This window comes from Nestor notabilis, unplaced genomic scaffold, assembly GCF_000696875.1.
Source record: "Nestor notabilis isolate BGI_N333 unplaced genomic scaffold, ASM69687v1 scaffold15320, whole genome shotgun sequence".
NCBI classification, from domain to species: Eukaryota; Metazoa; Chordata; class Aves; order Psittaciformes; family Psittacidae; genus Nestor; species Nestor notabilis.
Genome location: NW_009909810.1, coordinates 38,134 through 53,956, shown reverse-complemented (window position 1 = coordinate 53,956; position 15,823 = coordinate 38,134). Strand labels below are relative to the sequence as shown.

General features: G+C 38.5%; 1 protein-coding gene across 1 annotated transcript in view; it reads left to right on the top strand.

Annotated features, from left to right (window-relative positions):
• Window positions 1-184: 184 nt before the first annotated feature.
• The window catches only part of LRP2 (low density lipoprotein receptor-related protein 2), a 45,078-nt gene continuing 29,439 nt past the window's right edge, over window positions 185-15,823 (top strand). Inside the window, exons 1-11 of the mRNA XM_010023155.1 lie at window positions 185-375; window positions 1,144-1,302; window positions 4,685-4,974; window positions 6,231-6,434; window positions 6,829-7,071; window positions 8,088-8,213; window positions 9,910-10,029; window positions 10,868-10,999; window positions 11,602-11,803; window positions 12,262-12,557; window positions 13,056-13,572. Of these exons, the coding sequence (XP_010021457.1) occupies window positions 185-375; window positions 1,144-1,302; window positions 4,685-4,974; window positions 6,231-6,434; window positions 6,829-7,071; window positions 8,088-8,213; window positions 9,910-10,029; window positions 10,868-10,999; window positions 11,602-11,803; window positions 12,262-12,557; window positions 13,056-13,572 (2,480 nt within the window). The remainder of the gene's footprint in view (window positions 376-1,143; window positions 1,303-4,684; window positions 4,975-6,230; window positions 6,435-6,828; window positions 7,072-8,087; window positions 8,214-9,909; window positions 10,030-10,867; window positions 11,000-11,601; window positions 11,804-12,261; window positions 12,558-13,055; window positions 13,573-15,823) is intronic.

The following is a 15,823-nucleotide window of genomic DNA, read 5'->3' as shown; positions in this document are numbered from 1 at the left end:
ATATAATAAATTAAAATTATATATAGTAAATTGATATTATGGAGTGAGGGATGATTCCTGCTACTGGAAGAACAGCAATCAGAATGGAGGTCTATGTGTGAAAGAAGTCTTTGTAACCCTACTGCATACACAGGACTGCCTAAGTATTAGTTTTTCAGATCTCTGGAAACTGTGCTAAACTTGTATGTGTTTGATCGCATGTGTGGAAGACCTGGGGACTCCAGATGGCATAGCCTTTGACTGGATCAACAACAGAGTGTACTACAGTGACTACCTCAATCAGACTATCAGCTCAATGGCTGTGGATGGATCTAACCGCACGGTGATTGCGCGGGTTCCACGACCGAGAGCCATTGTATTAGATCCCTGCAGAGGGTATGTGTAGCAGTTTGTATACTTTGACTGTAGGTGAAACTACTGATAAGACTTTGACAAACACTGGCAGATACTTCCTGCTCTGAGCCCTAAGTTCTAACTGTGCATAAGTGTCCTAGACCTAACTTTTTAGGTTTAAGTTTTCTAAGCTGATCTCAGCCTCAAAGATTTGAGTTTCCTGAGATTTTTAGAATACTGATGAACGTGTAGTGCATGAGGCTCCACTTACTGATGGTGGGAGCCAGGTGCTGTGGGTAAATGAGAATGATGTTCAAAGCAGGCGTTTGTCAAGCAACTAACCATCCTCCATTTGCTGTGTAAGGCAAAATCTTGTAAGTTTCTTCAAGAATACGACAGAGATCTTTCTATGTAGAGTCTTTCCCTTTTTCTGTGATATTTTCTGAGTGCCTCAGCCGAATTCTGGTTTCAGTATCAAAGCATTTCCTGAGAGATTGGGTTATTACCGTATTTCTAATTTCATTATTAATTATACTGTATTTCAAATTAAGAAAGAGAGAGATGAATTGACATTATTGAATTCTCATAGAAGCTGGAAAAATCTTTCTGAAGTTCACTCCTGTGGATCCCAGTGACCCTTGCTTGAAGATTCTCTTGTCAATGTGTGGGCCAAAATGGAGGAATTAGTTATTTTCCACTAGTTTTGCACTGCACATTTCAATGAGGGATGGCAGGATAGTAATATCCTAGATAAGAGCTTTGTGAGCTTTGTTTGCTGAAAATATAATCTTGTAATCACGTTATTGACAGGTATATGTACTGGACTGACTGGAGTTCAAATGCAAAGATTGAACGAGCTACACTAGGAGGAAACTTCAGAACACCTATTGTGAGCTCCAATTTGGTATGGCCAAATGGGCTCACCCTGGACTATGAAGAACAGCAGCTATACTGGGCTGATGCAAATCTGTATGTATTGTAACACACTTTTTGGTTTACATTTGGTTAATTTTTTAATAGATCTATTATCTATTTTTCCTCATTTTCAAAACTGCTTTTCAGCATTTCAATTGAATTTGCTGCTTTGTATTATAGAACATTAAACGTTACTTACTAGTAATGCAATGTCAAGTCTTGATGTGGAACTGCTGTGCAGTAAGAAGTTTTGCTATGCCATAGTGTAGACTTAGTCCACTGCTTTATGGCATTTGTACCCACTGGCTGTTTGTTGGTCTTATGTGCAACTCAGGACATTTATAAGCATCTTCGCTAACAGATAAAATCCCGGTGCACATTTTATATCATTCATTGCTCATGGTTAATGCCTGTCAGCTGTAGAATTTGGCATGATGTTCTTGCTGTAGCCTACCAGACAGAACTCTAACCTTCAATTTATGCCACCAGAATTTCTGCTGTTAGCAGGAAAGTTTCCTAAAATGATTTAGTTTGCATCCATTCAAGTTCACCCAGGGTCTCAGAGGAATCACTGCAGCAATCATACTTTTCCCCTCTGGTTCCTTCAACATAGCAGTTCTTTTGCCTGCTTGTCCTTTGCTGTGTAATAACTATTATGGTCAGTTCCCCTGTTGGGTCTTCTGGGAGGAAGGCATTCTCTGGATTCATCTTTGTGCAGAAAGGCAAGGCACCTGTAATGGGGTCCCCTATTTTAAAGGGAACGCAGGGTGTCAAATGAGACATCTTCTTGTCTCTTTCAAACTCTAGTGAATGGAGGTAGGGGAGCATCTGCTTAAACAGTATGAAGTCATCTTTATTCTGACTTTCATAGGGAGCGCCTTTACCTCTTTAGAAGGACAGATTCCAGCATGGGGTAAGATATGAAGACCAGACACTCAAAAATGATGTGCTCCTTAGCTCTCAATGCACCAAGAGACCACAAGGGTGAACTGTATTCTCTCCTTCATTTTTACTTTTGCTTATTCTCCTCTTGTTTATGCTAGTCTCCCAAAGGTGCTATCCCTCTTTCTCTAAAGTAGTGTTTTAGACTTTTGTTCTAGACTCCCCTGTTGCCTTGTAAGTATTGTGATACCACTGGGCACACACACAAGTCTGGAGATACATCTTGAGTAACTAGTTGTACACTGTTCCTTTCCCATATCTTCACAGTTGCTGCATGCAACATAGTAAGAATCCCTCACCAGATAGCATGTTGACACTTGGGAACTATGTACAGGGCTACCTCTAAAAAGTTCTCTGTGCCATGAAAGGGGGAAATTACCTGAGCCTGTATTGCAGGAGAGTTGCTTTTGAGCTTCTTTTGTTTTGTAGAAGTGAAATTTCACAGAAAACTGCCTTCCTGTTCTTTCATATTAAAGCTTTTACCTTATACAGTGTCCACCTATTATTATTTTCCTGCAATAATTACTAATTTTTTTTTTCTTCTCCTTAGATTAAATGTATCCTTTTCCTTCCTGCTAGTGATGACAAAGGAGAGGAGCTGTTCAGATTTTTGAGAAATTTTCTATCTGCTCATTTTCTCTTAGTGGCTGTTTCCATTCTCACTGAACTCACACTGGTAGTCTAGTGAATGCTTTAAATAGAATTGGTAAGAATTAAATTTTGTCTCTAGTGAAGACTTAAACATACAGTTGCTTTGAGGTTAGATAAAATACATTCAAGTGCTAATGGAAAGTTATTGGAGCATTTCTGTAAGAACTCTTTTGGTGACTTGAACTGAAGGAGGGAGATCACACCTGGAGTCTCCAGTAACAACATTTGGATCTTCCAACTTCACAGGCGAGAGGTATTGGCCACAGAGTGATGAACAGGGGGAGAATCTGCTGGCAGGAAGAAAATCACCAGTTATGGTATCTTTAGTCCCATGGCTTCTTTATCCTTATCCTCTGTGGAGCCATTCTAGGATTCTTACTAGCTTCTTTTCAGAAGCTTGTGTGTGAAACATGCTACAGCCTCTTAGAGAATCGTTCTGTTCCACTGACATTGCAGAAACACCACTCCACTTCTTAGGCATTATACCCTTATATGTAAGCGTATTGTACTACCTCTATCTGCTCTTCAGAGATGAGTATGAAGAGCAGTGCAGTTGAATCATGCCATACGTGATGAAGCGGAGCCAATCCCAAGTGTGTTCTTTCTGTCAGTAAGCATTTGGCAGTCCCCTCATGTGAATGTTCAGTGTGACTGAACAGTAAGATGCTTGGAGCTGCAGGCAAGGAACAGCTCATTCTTGTTCTATCTTCAATTTGGTGACTGTACATCTCATTTTCAGCATTTACTGAATATCTTGATATTTTCCATCAAGCTCTTTCTTTTCTTTTGAATAACCCCCTCTATTCCCCCTCTTGTTATCCTCATTGCAAATAACTTTTGAACATCTTCCATTTTCTCTTCTCTCGTGCTTCATTCTTGTATGATCTACCAGACAGGACTCTGTGGTAAAAGGAACCTCTAACATTTATCACGATTTTATAAACAACGCTTAGAAATAATGTCCTTGAATGAACAGTGCACATTGAGTTTCCTGGCATCAGCATGTCATCTTCTGCTTCCCCACTGACCTTTGCTGAAATGGTCATTGAGGGTGGGAATAACTGGTGGGGGAGAAGCAGTGACAAGGTGGTTGTAGGTTGTTAGTGCTGTCTGTGCAAGTAAATAATGATTCATATACAGCAGAACGTTCTTTCAGAACTTGGATCTGAACCCTGATTTTCTGTGGCTCCTTGAAGTCTTATTTGTTGGAATTTTGCTTAGCATTGCTAACACTGTTCATAAGATAGAATCAAAAATGGAAGATCAACTAGGAAGAAATGTTTATCATATGCTATCAAATTTATCATTTGTGGCTAGTAGATGCTATATATATAGTGGTGGTTATATATTAGAACTGTTTTCCCCTCCTGTATTCTTATGTGAGAAATGGCAGAAAATGCGTGTTTGTCATCTCATGAATTTTCTTGTATTTCCTGATTGTGTAAATCTGGATCTGCGGAAGATAAAATTGAAATGAAAACATGTCCCATTTCGTGGGACTGTTGGTTTTCTCCTATTGCAAGAAGTCATTAACATCATACCCATCCCCAAAATGTATTCTCTCGAAGTTTCGCATTCATTTTAGCTCTCAGTAGTGCAGCTGTTTAAACAGTTCAGTCTTCAGACTGCCAGTCCCAGTACATTATTGTGTCAGTATTACAGAGCTGCTATGATGCATTACTATTGGAAAAATTGAGATTTTTAACTCAAAACGACACCCTACATATTGGTGCACATTACTGAAATGGTAGATACTAGTTGCTGGACTAATTAAGGCATGGCTTTATTCATAAGTCCAAAGAATTCTTTCTTTTAAGATGTAATAATTTCTTTGTTATTTTAGGCAAAAGATTGAACGATGCACTCTCACTGGTACAAATCGTGAGGTAATTGTTAGCACTGCTCTGCATCCATTTGCAATGACATTGTTTGATCAGCACATATATTGGACAGACTGGAGCACACAAAGCATTTACCGAGCTAATAAGTATGATGGTTCAGATCAGATTGTAATGATCATGAATCTCCCACAAAGACCAATGGATATTCATGTCTGGGCAAAAAGTAAGCAGCAACAGTGTACCAACCCTTGCAACCAGTTCAATGGTGGCTGCAGTCACATCTGTGCACCAGGTAAGCTCTTATGCTTGATGACTGTAAGGTATTAGTGTTGCCTGTATGAGAGTTCATAATAGAATATGTTTAATATTTATTTTATTTATAAATGCAATCAAAATGATTGCCATTCAAGGTCATGGTATTTTGCCAACACATCTGGGGGTTGTGTGTGAGAATCCTCACAAATAAAAGTTCTAGGTTTCTCTAATTTAAACCAAAATACTGTTTTCTGGGGTTTTAATGTTTTTTTTTTCCTCTGGGATGAGACAGTATATACTTACCTTAGGGATATATACCAATATGTTGCATACTGAAAAGATATTTCCTACCACATATTTAAAAAGTGTTTATGGTCACCATTTCTTTATCACATGATAGTCTGAAGTCTTTACCTATTTATTTTCCAAAATAAATGTTTCTACTGACTTGTTTTAAATGTTGGACAATTAGTAAGAAGGTAGCACAAATTTATTTCTATCTACACGGTGGGGCAGGTGTCCTTTTGAGTCATGGGCTCCAGTATCATACTCTATATCGTCAGCTGCATAGTGGGGTGAGACCTGAGTGACATATGTCTCCCATCTTGTAACTCTCCTTATGCACAGCTAAGGAGAGAGTTCAAGTGTGCCAACAGGTCACCAGTCCAGATGGCCAGGAAGCCAGAATGGCAGTATACCCTGAAAAGCATACCTGTTAAAGAGCTCTTTCATGTGTTGTGGATTTTTGGAGGTCACGATCCTTGACTTTGAAAAACTCATTCCGTGCCTGCTTGTAGCATCTTAAAGGTGTTTGAAAATCTGTCTTGCCTGAAAACAACTCGAACTCGTAATTGGTTTTGAGAAGAGCAGTTAGTCTAGTGCAAGGAGTTTTGAACACCCTGTTTTGATTTTGAGGGATAGAGCCTTATCAGAGCTGGTGTAGCTCTGATATTTGAAAGCGTCAGATGCCATCTTGCAGCCACCCAAAAACTATTTGGACAAGAAAATATTAAGGTACTCCAAGTTCTCATCTCAGTACCTTTAAGGAACACTGGAATAACTCTTGTGGGTTTTAATGGGTTTTCTTATGCTTAACTGAGACAAAAATCTGGCTAAGTCACCACACTTCGAAGGAGATCTTACAGGAGTTGTGAGAATTGCATTGTCTTTTCCAGCGTTACAGCTGTGAACAGTTTCATAAAACCCTATCTAAAGCAGCAATGTTGCATTTGTTCCATTGTTTGTTTTCTTTTTAAATATTTTTTTTTTCTTTACTGTCAAACATAAATGTAGGTCCAGCTGGTGCAGAATGTCAGTGCCCCTCTGAAGGTCGCTGGTATTTAGCCAATAACAACAAGCACTGCATTGTGGATAATGGTACCAGGTGTGATACTGGTTTCTTCACATGCCTTAATGGGCAGTGTATCTCCGAGCGATGGAAATGTGACAATGACAATGATTGTGGTGATGGCAGTGATGAGTTGGAAAGTGTGTGTGGTAAGCATTTAAAATATCTTCATGAGAAAGTGGTGCATACTCTTTCTTACCTGTACTGTATTCTCACTTTTATGGCTTTATGATCAGGGATCTTATGGCTGCCATTGGAAACAATCTCTTGCTTGCTCACAGACTTGAGGTCCGAATGGCTGTTCATTTGCTCTAGAATCCAAAAGCACTGTGGTATTGAATCTTTATCACGTATAGGCGATTTCTACTTTGTTTAATTCAAATCTGTGTTTTACTTTTCATGCAGTCCGTTTTGCAGCTGTGTTTGCCCTGGCAGGTAAAAATATTGTGATTTTACTTGTTACTTTGTCACAGAGCTTAGATTACATTGTATCCATGTATATTCTTACCTATTTACTTATTTATCCATTTATTTTCTCTGCAGCTTTCCATACTTGTCAGCCAACAGCTTTTACCTGTGGTAATGGGCGATGTGTGCCCTATCATTACCGCTGTGATCACTACAATGACTGTGGGGATAACAGTGATGAGGCTGGCTGCTTGTTCCGAACTTGTGACTCCCACACAGAGTTTACTTGCAATAATGGAAGGTGTATTTCTCTTCAGTATGTCTGCAATGGAGTGAACAACTGTTACGATAATGGCACATCAGATGAGAGGAATTGCCGTAAGTTTATCTTACATACCTAGTGCCTCTTTGAGTTTGAGTCTTTGGCTGAAGGAGAGGTAAATGTATTCATGTGTGAAGAATCATGACAAAATCAGCAAAGAGGATAAAGGACTTCTTCATTTACATTATAGATTCTGCTTTGTGTTATTTGGAGGAAGGAGAATTGTTAAAAGATATTCTGGAGTATCCTAAGATATTACATAATAACCATTGCTCTAAATAGTCTGCCTTGATGTAACATACTCTCTTGCAGGACATACATTTTTACAGGACTAGCCTGGAGTTTGACAGTGGATTTTTACTTTGTGTCATGCTATATTAATTATACGAGATTTAATCATCATGAGTATATATTATGACTTTTATGCAGACACAGTTTATATTTATTCTGTTTAAAATTATATGCTTTGTAGCTCTCAAAGTTTCAGTAATGTTTGTTTTCCTTAAGATGTAAATTGTGATTAGTTCAATATTGACTACTGTTGCAGTTAATCGAACTAATCATGTCTTTGCATTAAGATTACGTTCTTCAGTGGAAAATTTATAGCTGGAGTTAGAGAAATAGATGAAGATATATTTAGTGAATTTTTTTTTTACGTGTTTTTATGTTCACTGATAGGTGCTTTTTTTTTTCATATATTTGTAACTTCTTTATTTTCCCCAGTTAAATCTGAATATTTGAAAGTCCTAGTCTATTAGTCATTTGTAGTTGGTCTGATGATTCAGACAGTACCAGCTGGTTGCAAATGCAGGCATTACAGTGTGAATACATGTCAGTTTACGTTCCCTCACACACAAGTATTGGCATGTGTTTCTTTGATCATGTTTTTGTCAGGATTTCTGTCAATAAAAGCAATTGTCTAATTGTTTCCATATGGCACAAGCAGTATGAGTGCAGTTTAGCAAGCGAGTGAGGTGGGACTCTTTTAACAATATTATTTATCTTTCAATGAGATGCAGTGTAACAATACTAAGAAAAGCTCTAAAGAACTTTTGTTTGTCCCTCCTTAAAGCGGAGCGCACTTGCCAGTCTGGTTATACAAAATGTCAAAGCACAAATATTTGCATTCCTCGAACTTATTTGTGTGATGGTGATAACGACTGTGGAGATATGAGTGATGAGAGCCCTACTCACTGTGGTAAGTTCATAGGGCTTCTGTTAATTTTCTCGTACTTCAGTAATTTATTCCACTGCTCTTTGACATAACTCCAGCTGTTCTTAAAACATCTACTTCTGTAATACTGAAGAATTGTAAGGCATATGCATTTTATTATTACCTCTCAGTTATCTAAATCATGCTTATATCTAATAAAGAAGATCATAATTTTTTCAGCATTTTTATACAGCATTTGAGGGATCATTCCTTCTGCTTATTTTGCACTGTCTGTCTCCTTTATGGTTTTACAAGGTGCTTCAGTATTACAGTGATTTGGCTTTTTTTGGAACTTTCACATTGGGATATTTTTCCTTCTAATCATAATGAATAGCATACAGTCTCAAATGTAATTTCTTTTAGCTCTTTCATATACTTACGTATGCCTTACAATATGATTTGTTGTTCACTGTAGCTTTCAGTTATTGTATAGAAGTGTCTAGTTTTCAACCAGTCTTAATTACAAAGCAGCTTATCTTTGCTACTACAGAGATTATTAGGTAGCAGTTAGAGGTAGTACTTTTCCTGTATAAGATGTTTTGGATCAGTTTATAAAACATAATGGCTATTTCCAGATAATGATTTAATTTTAGTATTGCCTGAGTGGATTACTTTTTGCTTTCACTAGTTTTCCTAAACGTATCTGTCTTAAATTAACCAGGCTACAGGTTTTCTAAAGTATGAGTTCAATTTTTCTAGTCAGAACATGGCCACTTTTATCTATGGACCCCTGTATGTCAAAAATATGTGGCTATATATACTGACATAGTGACACTTGTGCTGCTCATGAAAGTTGTGCGTTGTCCCTTTTGCTGTTTATGTCCCAGCACTGCTGAATTATTTAAATTGGGAAGTGGTGAAGGGGAAGAAAGGAGAGAAAGGGAGAATGGGAGATCAAAGAAGACCCAAGACATTAATGAGCAATGTGTTAATTGCCTTTGATTTCCATCATTAAATGCACATAGAAAAGCAAGCTAAAAGGCCAGACTGGGTCCTTTTTGATACCTTGAAACCATCAGAGGGTGCAGGAAAGTATCTGTAACTACTGAAGAAATTATCAAACCCACTCTATATGCCAGGGGGCTAAAGTGCAAAAGGAATACTTGCATTGTGCTTACCTGGAACTGTTCGGGGTTACAGTTTGTTCTTCACTGCCTGTCCTGTTTGAACCACGACACTGCCATTAAAAGATTCCTACCTGCAAGAGAAGAAAAATCAGTGGGGGAACAAGGAAAGCAATATCTACCATGAGATATTAGTTCCTTACTGCACATTGTGATTCCTTGTAAAGCATAGAGTCTGCTACCGCCTGGTTTGGGCACCGGCGAAATGAGTATATTTGACTGTGCTCATTTTCTTGTGCACAAATCTCAAGTATGAATGTAGAACATATTTACACTTGCTGCACGCAATGCCGTTTCCAGACTAAATTCTGTATACTTATTAGCTGATATTTACACCCAAGGAGAGAATTAAGCCCATTTTTTTGCATACAAAGATCAAGTTTGTACAATGAACTCATTGCAGATAGGCTGTGAAAAGACGTCCTTCCTAGCATAATTTTTTCTCTTTCTTTTTTGGGGTCTGTAATGTTTTTGCATAACATGGACTCAAAAGCAACTTAAAACAAGTTGGAAAGGTAACAGAAAGAAAGAAGTCATACATAGGTTTTTTCTTCCAGTCTCACTAACTTGCACAAATAATGAGTTTCGCTGTACATCCGGACGTTGTATTCCTGCTCATTGGTACTGTGATCAAGGAATAGACTGTGCTGATGGCTCTGATGAACCTGCCTCTTGTGGTAAGTTTATACTCAGAAGATACAACACAATGGGTTATGGGAAATCAGTAGTTACTCTCTTTTTTTTTTTTTCTAGCTTGAAATAAGGAAATAAGTATATTCTGAGGTTTATTCACTGACTCTAAATGATATGAGTCACCAAGTAGTTCATGTCTTAAATGATTAAGTCTGGGTATGGAATATGAAGGCTTTTAATTGCAACAACTGATTACTCTTAATGTAATTACTGTTAATGTATAACCTCCTGTGTCTTTGTAAGACTGCGATAGTGGTGAATCAAGTAACAAAAAGTAGCAAGTATTTTGATATTGTATTGGATGTAAAAGCAGATGTTATGCTACACAGGAAGTGTGTGTGCAGTATTGCATTTTTGGGGAAAATGGGATGCAGAGGAACATTGCTGACACAGTATAAGGTAGACTATCATAGTATTACAGTAAGCAAATCCTGTGTTTACAATAGAAACTAATGGTAATAAGCAGAGTGGCAGGGAAGTAGGTGAAAAGAAGTATGTAATCTCCAGGGAAGAAGAGGAGGGGCTAAAAGAAGTCACTGAAAATTGGTATTACAAAATTCTCATTTTTCTCACTACAAAAGTTGGCATAACATGAAGCAGAACAGATTCTTCTGTGTTTGAAGCAGGGCTAATAGCTTACTTTGCTGGAGTTTACCTTTTGTTTAAGAAAATGTCTTGTATCTTATACCTTAACTGTCTTACATTTAAACTTCGGTTTTACATGTCACTATCATAAGATTCTCCCTAAAATATGTTTGTCGTTAGATTTTCATGGCAGTACAGGTTACTTTAACAAGCAAAGTGATTGTGTTCATTTTTAAGTGCCCCGAGCACAGACTTGTTCAAGCGACCAGTTCAGATGTGATGATGGCAGATGTATCCCAGCAACATGGATCTGTGATGGTGATAATGACTGCGGGGATATGAGTGATGAGGATCAAAGACATAATTGTGGTGGGTGCTTAATGCAAATAGATACTGCACTTTGTCCTGCAAGTATTTTTTAGAAAACAACCAGCCCCAAACCCCCACCCTCTGCCAATTTTTCTATTCATAAAACTGCACATTAAGATAAGGTGCACTCTTCCTGTACTTTCTTTTTCATTATATTGAGTTAAAATAGAATATTTTACTGTGGGAGGTTAATTGTTCTAATTTTGTGATTACTCTTCTTTGAATATTTGAGTTCAAATGGCGGTATAATTAACCTGGGTTGTTTGTGTGATCTGGGAAGCAATAGCAGCTTCATTTGAGGTACTCGCTGGTTGTCATGCACTATATCTTGTGTGTGCATATTAATAACCACATGGTTTTGGCATAATTTCTTTAGAGATTAGTAAGTAAAATAAGCATGGCTTTTTAGAGGGTGAACAAAAGGAAAGAGGTTCACCAAGCCTGGTTCTGCTCCTTGATTCTTTTAACAGTAGATGGATACATTTACCCTCCTTGTTCTCTCTGAACGTGCAGCAAAGTATGGCTCTGTTGCAGATTACAGATGGATACCTGGGCTCTGTGTGCGTAGTGGGAGAGTGTCAGTGAACATGCTTTTCTTTCAGCAAACCGCAACTGCACAGCAGCAGAGTTCACATGTGCCAACAATCGACCCCCTCTTAGGAGGTGCATTCCTCGGGCATGGGTCTGTGATGGTGATGCTGACTGCAGTGATGCATTTGATGAACACCAGAACTGCACACGAAGATCTTGCACAGAAAATGAATTTACTTGTAATAATGGCCTGTGCATTCGAAACACATACAGGTTTGTCACTACCTGAGCTGCTTCAGGAATACTCAAAATTTGCTTAAAATGAAGGAGCTAATTCAAAAATTTTTTCACACTATTTACTTGTTAAGTAGATTTACATACTGTAATGATAGTATTTATCTGCTCTGCATTCATGCATTAGTTTTAACTTAAAAATGCTCTGGAATTTTCTGTTAATGTTCCTAGTGCTCACCATGAGCACTGAATCCTTTTCCTCGTGCCTAGTAATCTCTCTTGGGGTGATTCTGTTCAGCTTGTAATGTATATAGGGAGTACAAGCAGATCTCAGAGAATCATATTCTGTATAATATGAATCTGATTTCTGAAAGTCTCTTTCATTGGAGCCAATAATACCTGGCCGCCTTTGGAAATCAGGAGAGTGTACCTATCCGTCTGCCCTAAAGACAATGATTGTCTTCTTATATTTGAAAAAAGTGTTCATCCTTCTTCAGATGTGACAGGCGGAATGACTGTGGTGACAGCAGTGATGAAAGGGGATGCATCTATGAACCCTGTCAACAGCACCAGTTTACTTGTCAGAATGGGCGCTGCATTTCCAAGGCCTACATCTGTGATGGGGATAATGACTGTGGTGATGAATCTGATGAGCTGGAACATCTCTGTAATACACCAGAAGCAACTTGCTCTCCTCATCATTTTAAATGTGACAATGGAAACTGCATTGAAATGGTTAAAGTCTGCAATCGCTTGGATGATTGCTTAGATAATAGTGATGAAAAAGGATGTGGTATGTGTAGATTGATTTGTACAGTCTTACTTAATTTAAAATGCTTAGGCAGCCTTAAAAAAATAATTCTTAAGACATTTGCTTATTTGCAGTCATAGTCTATCTACTCTCAGAGGGATTAGAAGAAATTTTTATATCTAAATTTTTGTTTCAATTAAATCATACTTCTTGTATTGTTTTAACAAACCATGAAAATTAGCTAATTACATAAACTAAATTTAGTTTAGACATTGTTATGTGTTGCCCTTTCATTTGCAAAATGCACCATTCATAAGTATGTGTTTTCAATTCAGTGTGCTTGGTGGCAGACCTCTAAGGTGCTAGAATACTTCTGTATTAGATTACATTCTTTTCCTTGCTCTTTTATTACAGCAGCTCAGATTCATATTCAGCATTTCCAGGGGCTATCAGGGAGAGAGAGACAGAGTACATTGGAAAGTGACTGCACTGTTTTCTCTGCGAGCTGGTTTCTTGAATAGAACTCTTTTCCTTCCCCAGGTATAAATGAATGCAGTGACCCTTCAATCAGTGGATGTGATCATAACTGTACAGACACACAGACAACTTTCTACTGTTCTTGTCATCCCGGCTATAAACTTATGTCTGATAAACGGACTTGTGATGATATTGATGAGTGCAATGAAACTCCATCAGTATGTAGCCAGATTTGTGAGAACACAGCTGGCTCCTACATCTGTAAGTGTGCCCCAGGCTATATCCGGGAGCCTGACGGAAAAAGTTGCCGGCAAAATAGTAATATCTCCCCATACCTTATTTTTAGCAACCGTTACTATCTGAGAAATCTCACAGCAGATGGCCAGTCTTACTCTCTCATTTTGCAAGGACTGAGAAATGTGGTCGCACTGGACTTTGACAGGGTGGAAAAGAGGTTGTACTGGATTGATGTGGGGAGGAAGGTCATTGAACGAATGTTCCTAAATGGAACAAATAAGGAGGCAGTGATAAGTGATGATGTGCCCAACGGGGAAGGTATCGCTGTTGACTGGGTTGGCAGGTAAGAAAATACACTTTCTGTCTTTCTAGACTACTAAGAAAATGATCTGTGAGGAAGTTTATCTTAGGGTTTTCTCCCACTTCATGTGAAATTCCTGATGAGAGCTGAAATGATTTAGTACTGTGGATGTAGTCTTATATAAGTGGACTGGAATTGTCTATCAGCATCTAATCTGTTACATGACACTCCTTAATAGCTGTCCTATCAAGTATTCTGAGGTTATATCAGAGTTTGTCTCTCATCAATAATGAAGTGCATATGACCCTTGGGAAAAACTTGTTAGGAAATCATTAATGAACAGACTAGGCAAGCAAGCAGGTGGGATGTTACATGTGGCTATGGGGTAGGGATTCTGAGCTTAGGCTCTCTATTCCTTCACTAGCATTTGTTGGGTTTGGGATGCAGGCCTCACTCTATGCATAAACAATATGTTGCAACAGGTAACTAGATTCCAATAAAGTAAGTAATAATAAACTTTAATGAAATTTGGCTCCTGTGCCAATGTGAAGAGCATGTTTCTTTTGCTCTTGAAAAATGCATCTTTAACTCTCAAATAACATGATCCATGTCACTAGCTGTAAGGAGGGCAGTATGAGGGTGGTGTAATTGGAACTTATTTTGCATTATGGTAATTTTTTAATTGCCTGCTGTGTGTCAAAAAGTAATCTGATTTACTTCCATAGAAATTGTCCTTATGTGGTGCCCTTCCTGACAGTGTTTTTGGCTGTGTTTCATCAGGTTTTGCTTTCTGAGTGTGGTACTATCAGGTTGAAAGGTTTAAATATCATGTGTCAGATTTTGCAAAATAATGAGAATCATTCAAAATGTCACATTTAGAACTCAAATGAGAGTGTTTATACGAATATGTCATAGAATCATAGAATCATGGGATGGTTTGGGTTGGAAGGGACCTCAAAGCTCATCCAGTTCCAACCCCCTGCCATGGGCAGGGCCACCTTCCGCTAGACCAGGTTGCTCAAGGCCCCATCCAACCTGGCCTTGAATACTTCTAAGGGTGGGGCATCCGCAGCTTCTCTGGACAACCTGTTCCAGTGTCTCACCACCCTCATAGTGAAGGAATTTTTCCTAATGTCTAATCTAAATCTCTCCTCTTTCAGTTTAAAGCCATTCCCCCTTGTCCTGTCACTACATGCCTTTGTAAAAAGTTCCATTCCAGATTTCTTATAGATGAACTGGAACATAGAACAGATGTGTTCCAGCCCTCTGAGCATTTTAATGGCCCTCGTCTGGACTCACTTAATGTCATTATAATAGTTTTTATTTTTAAACCCGTTTGTCTCTAAACCTAATGATATTTAATGTTGCCAGCAGTCCCAAATTCTTTATGATTCATGGAGAGGTAAGGAAGGAAAAGCCTAATTTTAGCTGAAGTGGTCCTACTGCTCCATTATTAATACAGTTGCTGAATTATTTCAGCTACCATTAGTTATGTCTTCAGTCAGTTTTTGTTTAGGTGTTTCAAAAAGGCTGGAGGAAAATAAAATAGTTGATGAGTTTTTCCACTCATTTTCAGCACAAGGAGAGGACTGGAGGATGCCATAAAGTACAGGATAGGGAAGAATACCTTCTCCTCCTCCCTGGTGGGGATGCTACTGCTCAGGGTGGTGTAGACAGAGATTGTATCTGTCAGGCTTTATCTGGAATGGCCCTGTGGATGCTGGCCAGCTGTGCAAACAATTTCAAAATAGCCTGCTGTATTTTTAATTAAATGCTTTGTTTTGTTGCAGGCTTTTTAAAATCATTGCTCCAGCTTGCATGGTTTCATTGACTACAACTGTGTACACTTCTATGCAAAGTAATAGAAGTGTTAGAAAATTCGAGGTGAAGTTTCAGCACTTGAACTGTTTTTTAAAAGGAGAACCTGGCATGTGTTCTACCTGTTTGATGAGAGCAGAGGTGGCATCATGGAACAGACTATGATCCTTTCCAATACTTCACAGCCCTGGTCACAATCCATTGCACTACATGTCTGTTTTCCTGCTCCATTTTGCTGGCCATTGTTGGTAGGAGAGGAAGAGAAGAAAAAGGGGGCTTAGGAATCTATAGACAAATAACACATAATTACTCAAATCGGCAACTAAGTTTGAATTTGGCACCAATGACTGTGGATCCAGGAACAGCAGGAAGGAAAAGGGCAGTCTGGAGCACTGTGTAGAAGACATGTCAGTTCAGTATGTGTATTCTACCTTTACACTGGATATATTGCTTTTAGGCACATACCCCCCCCCCC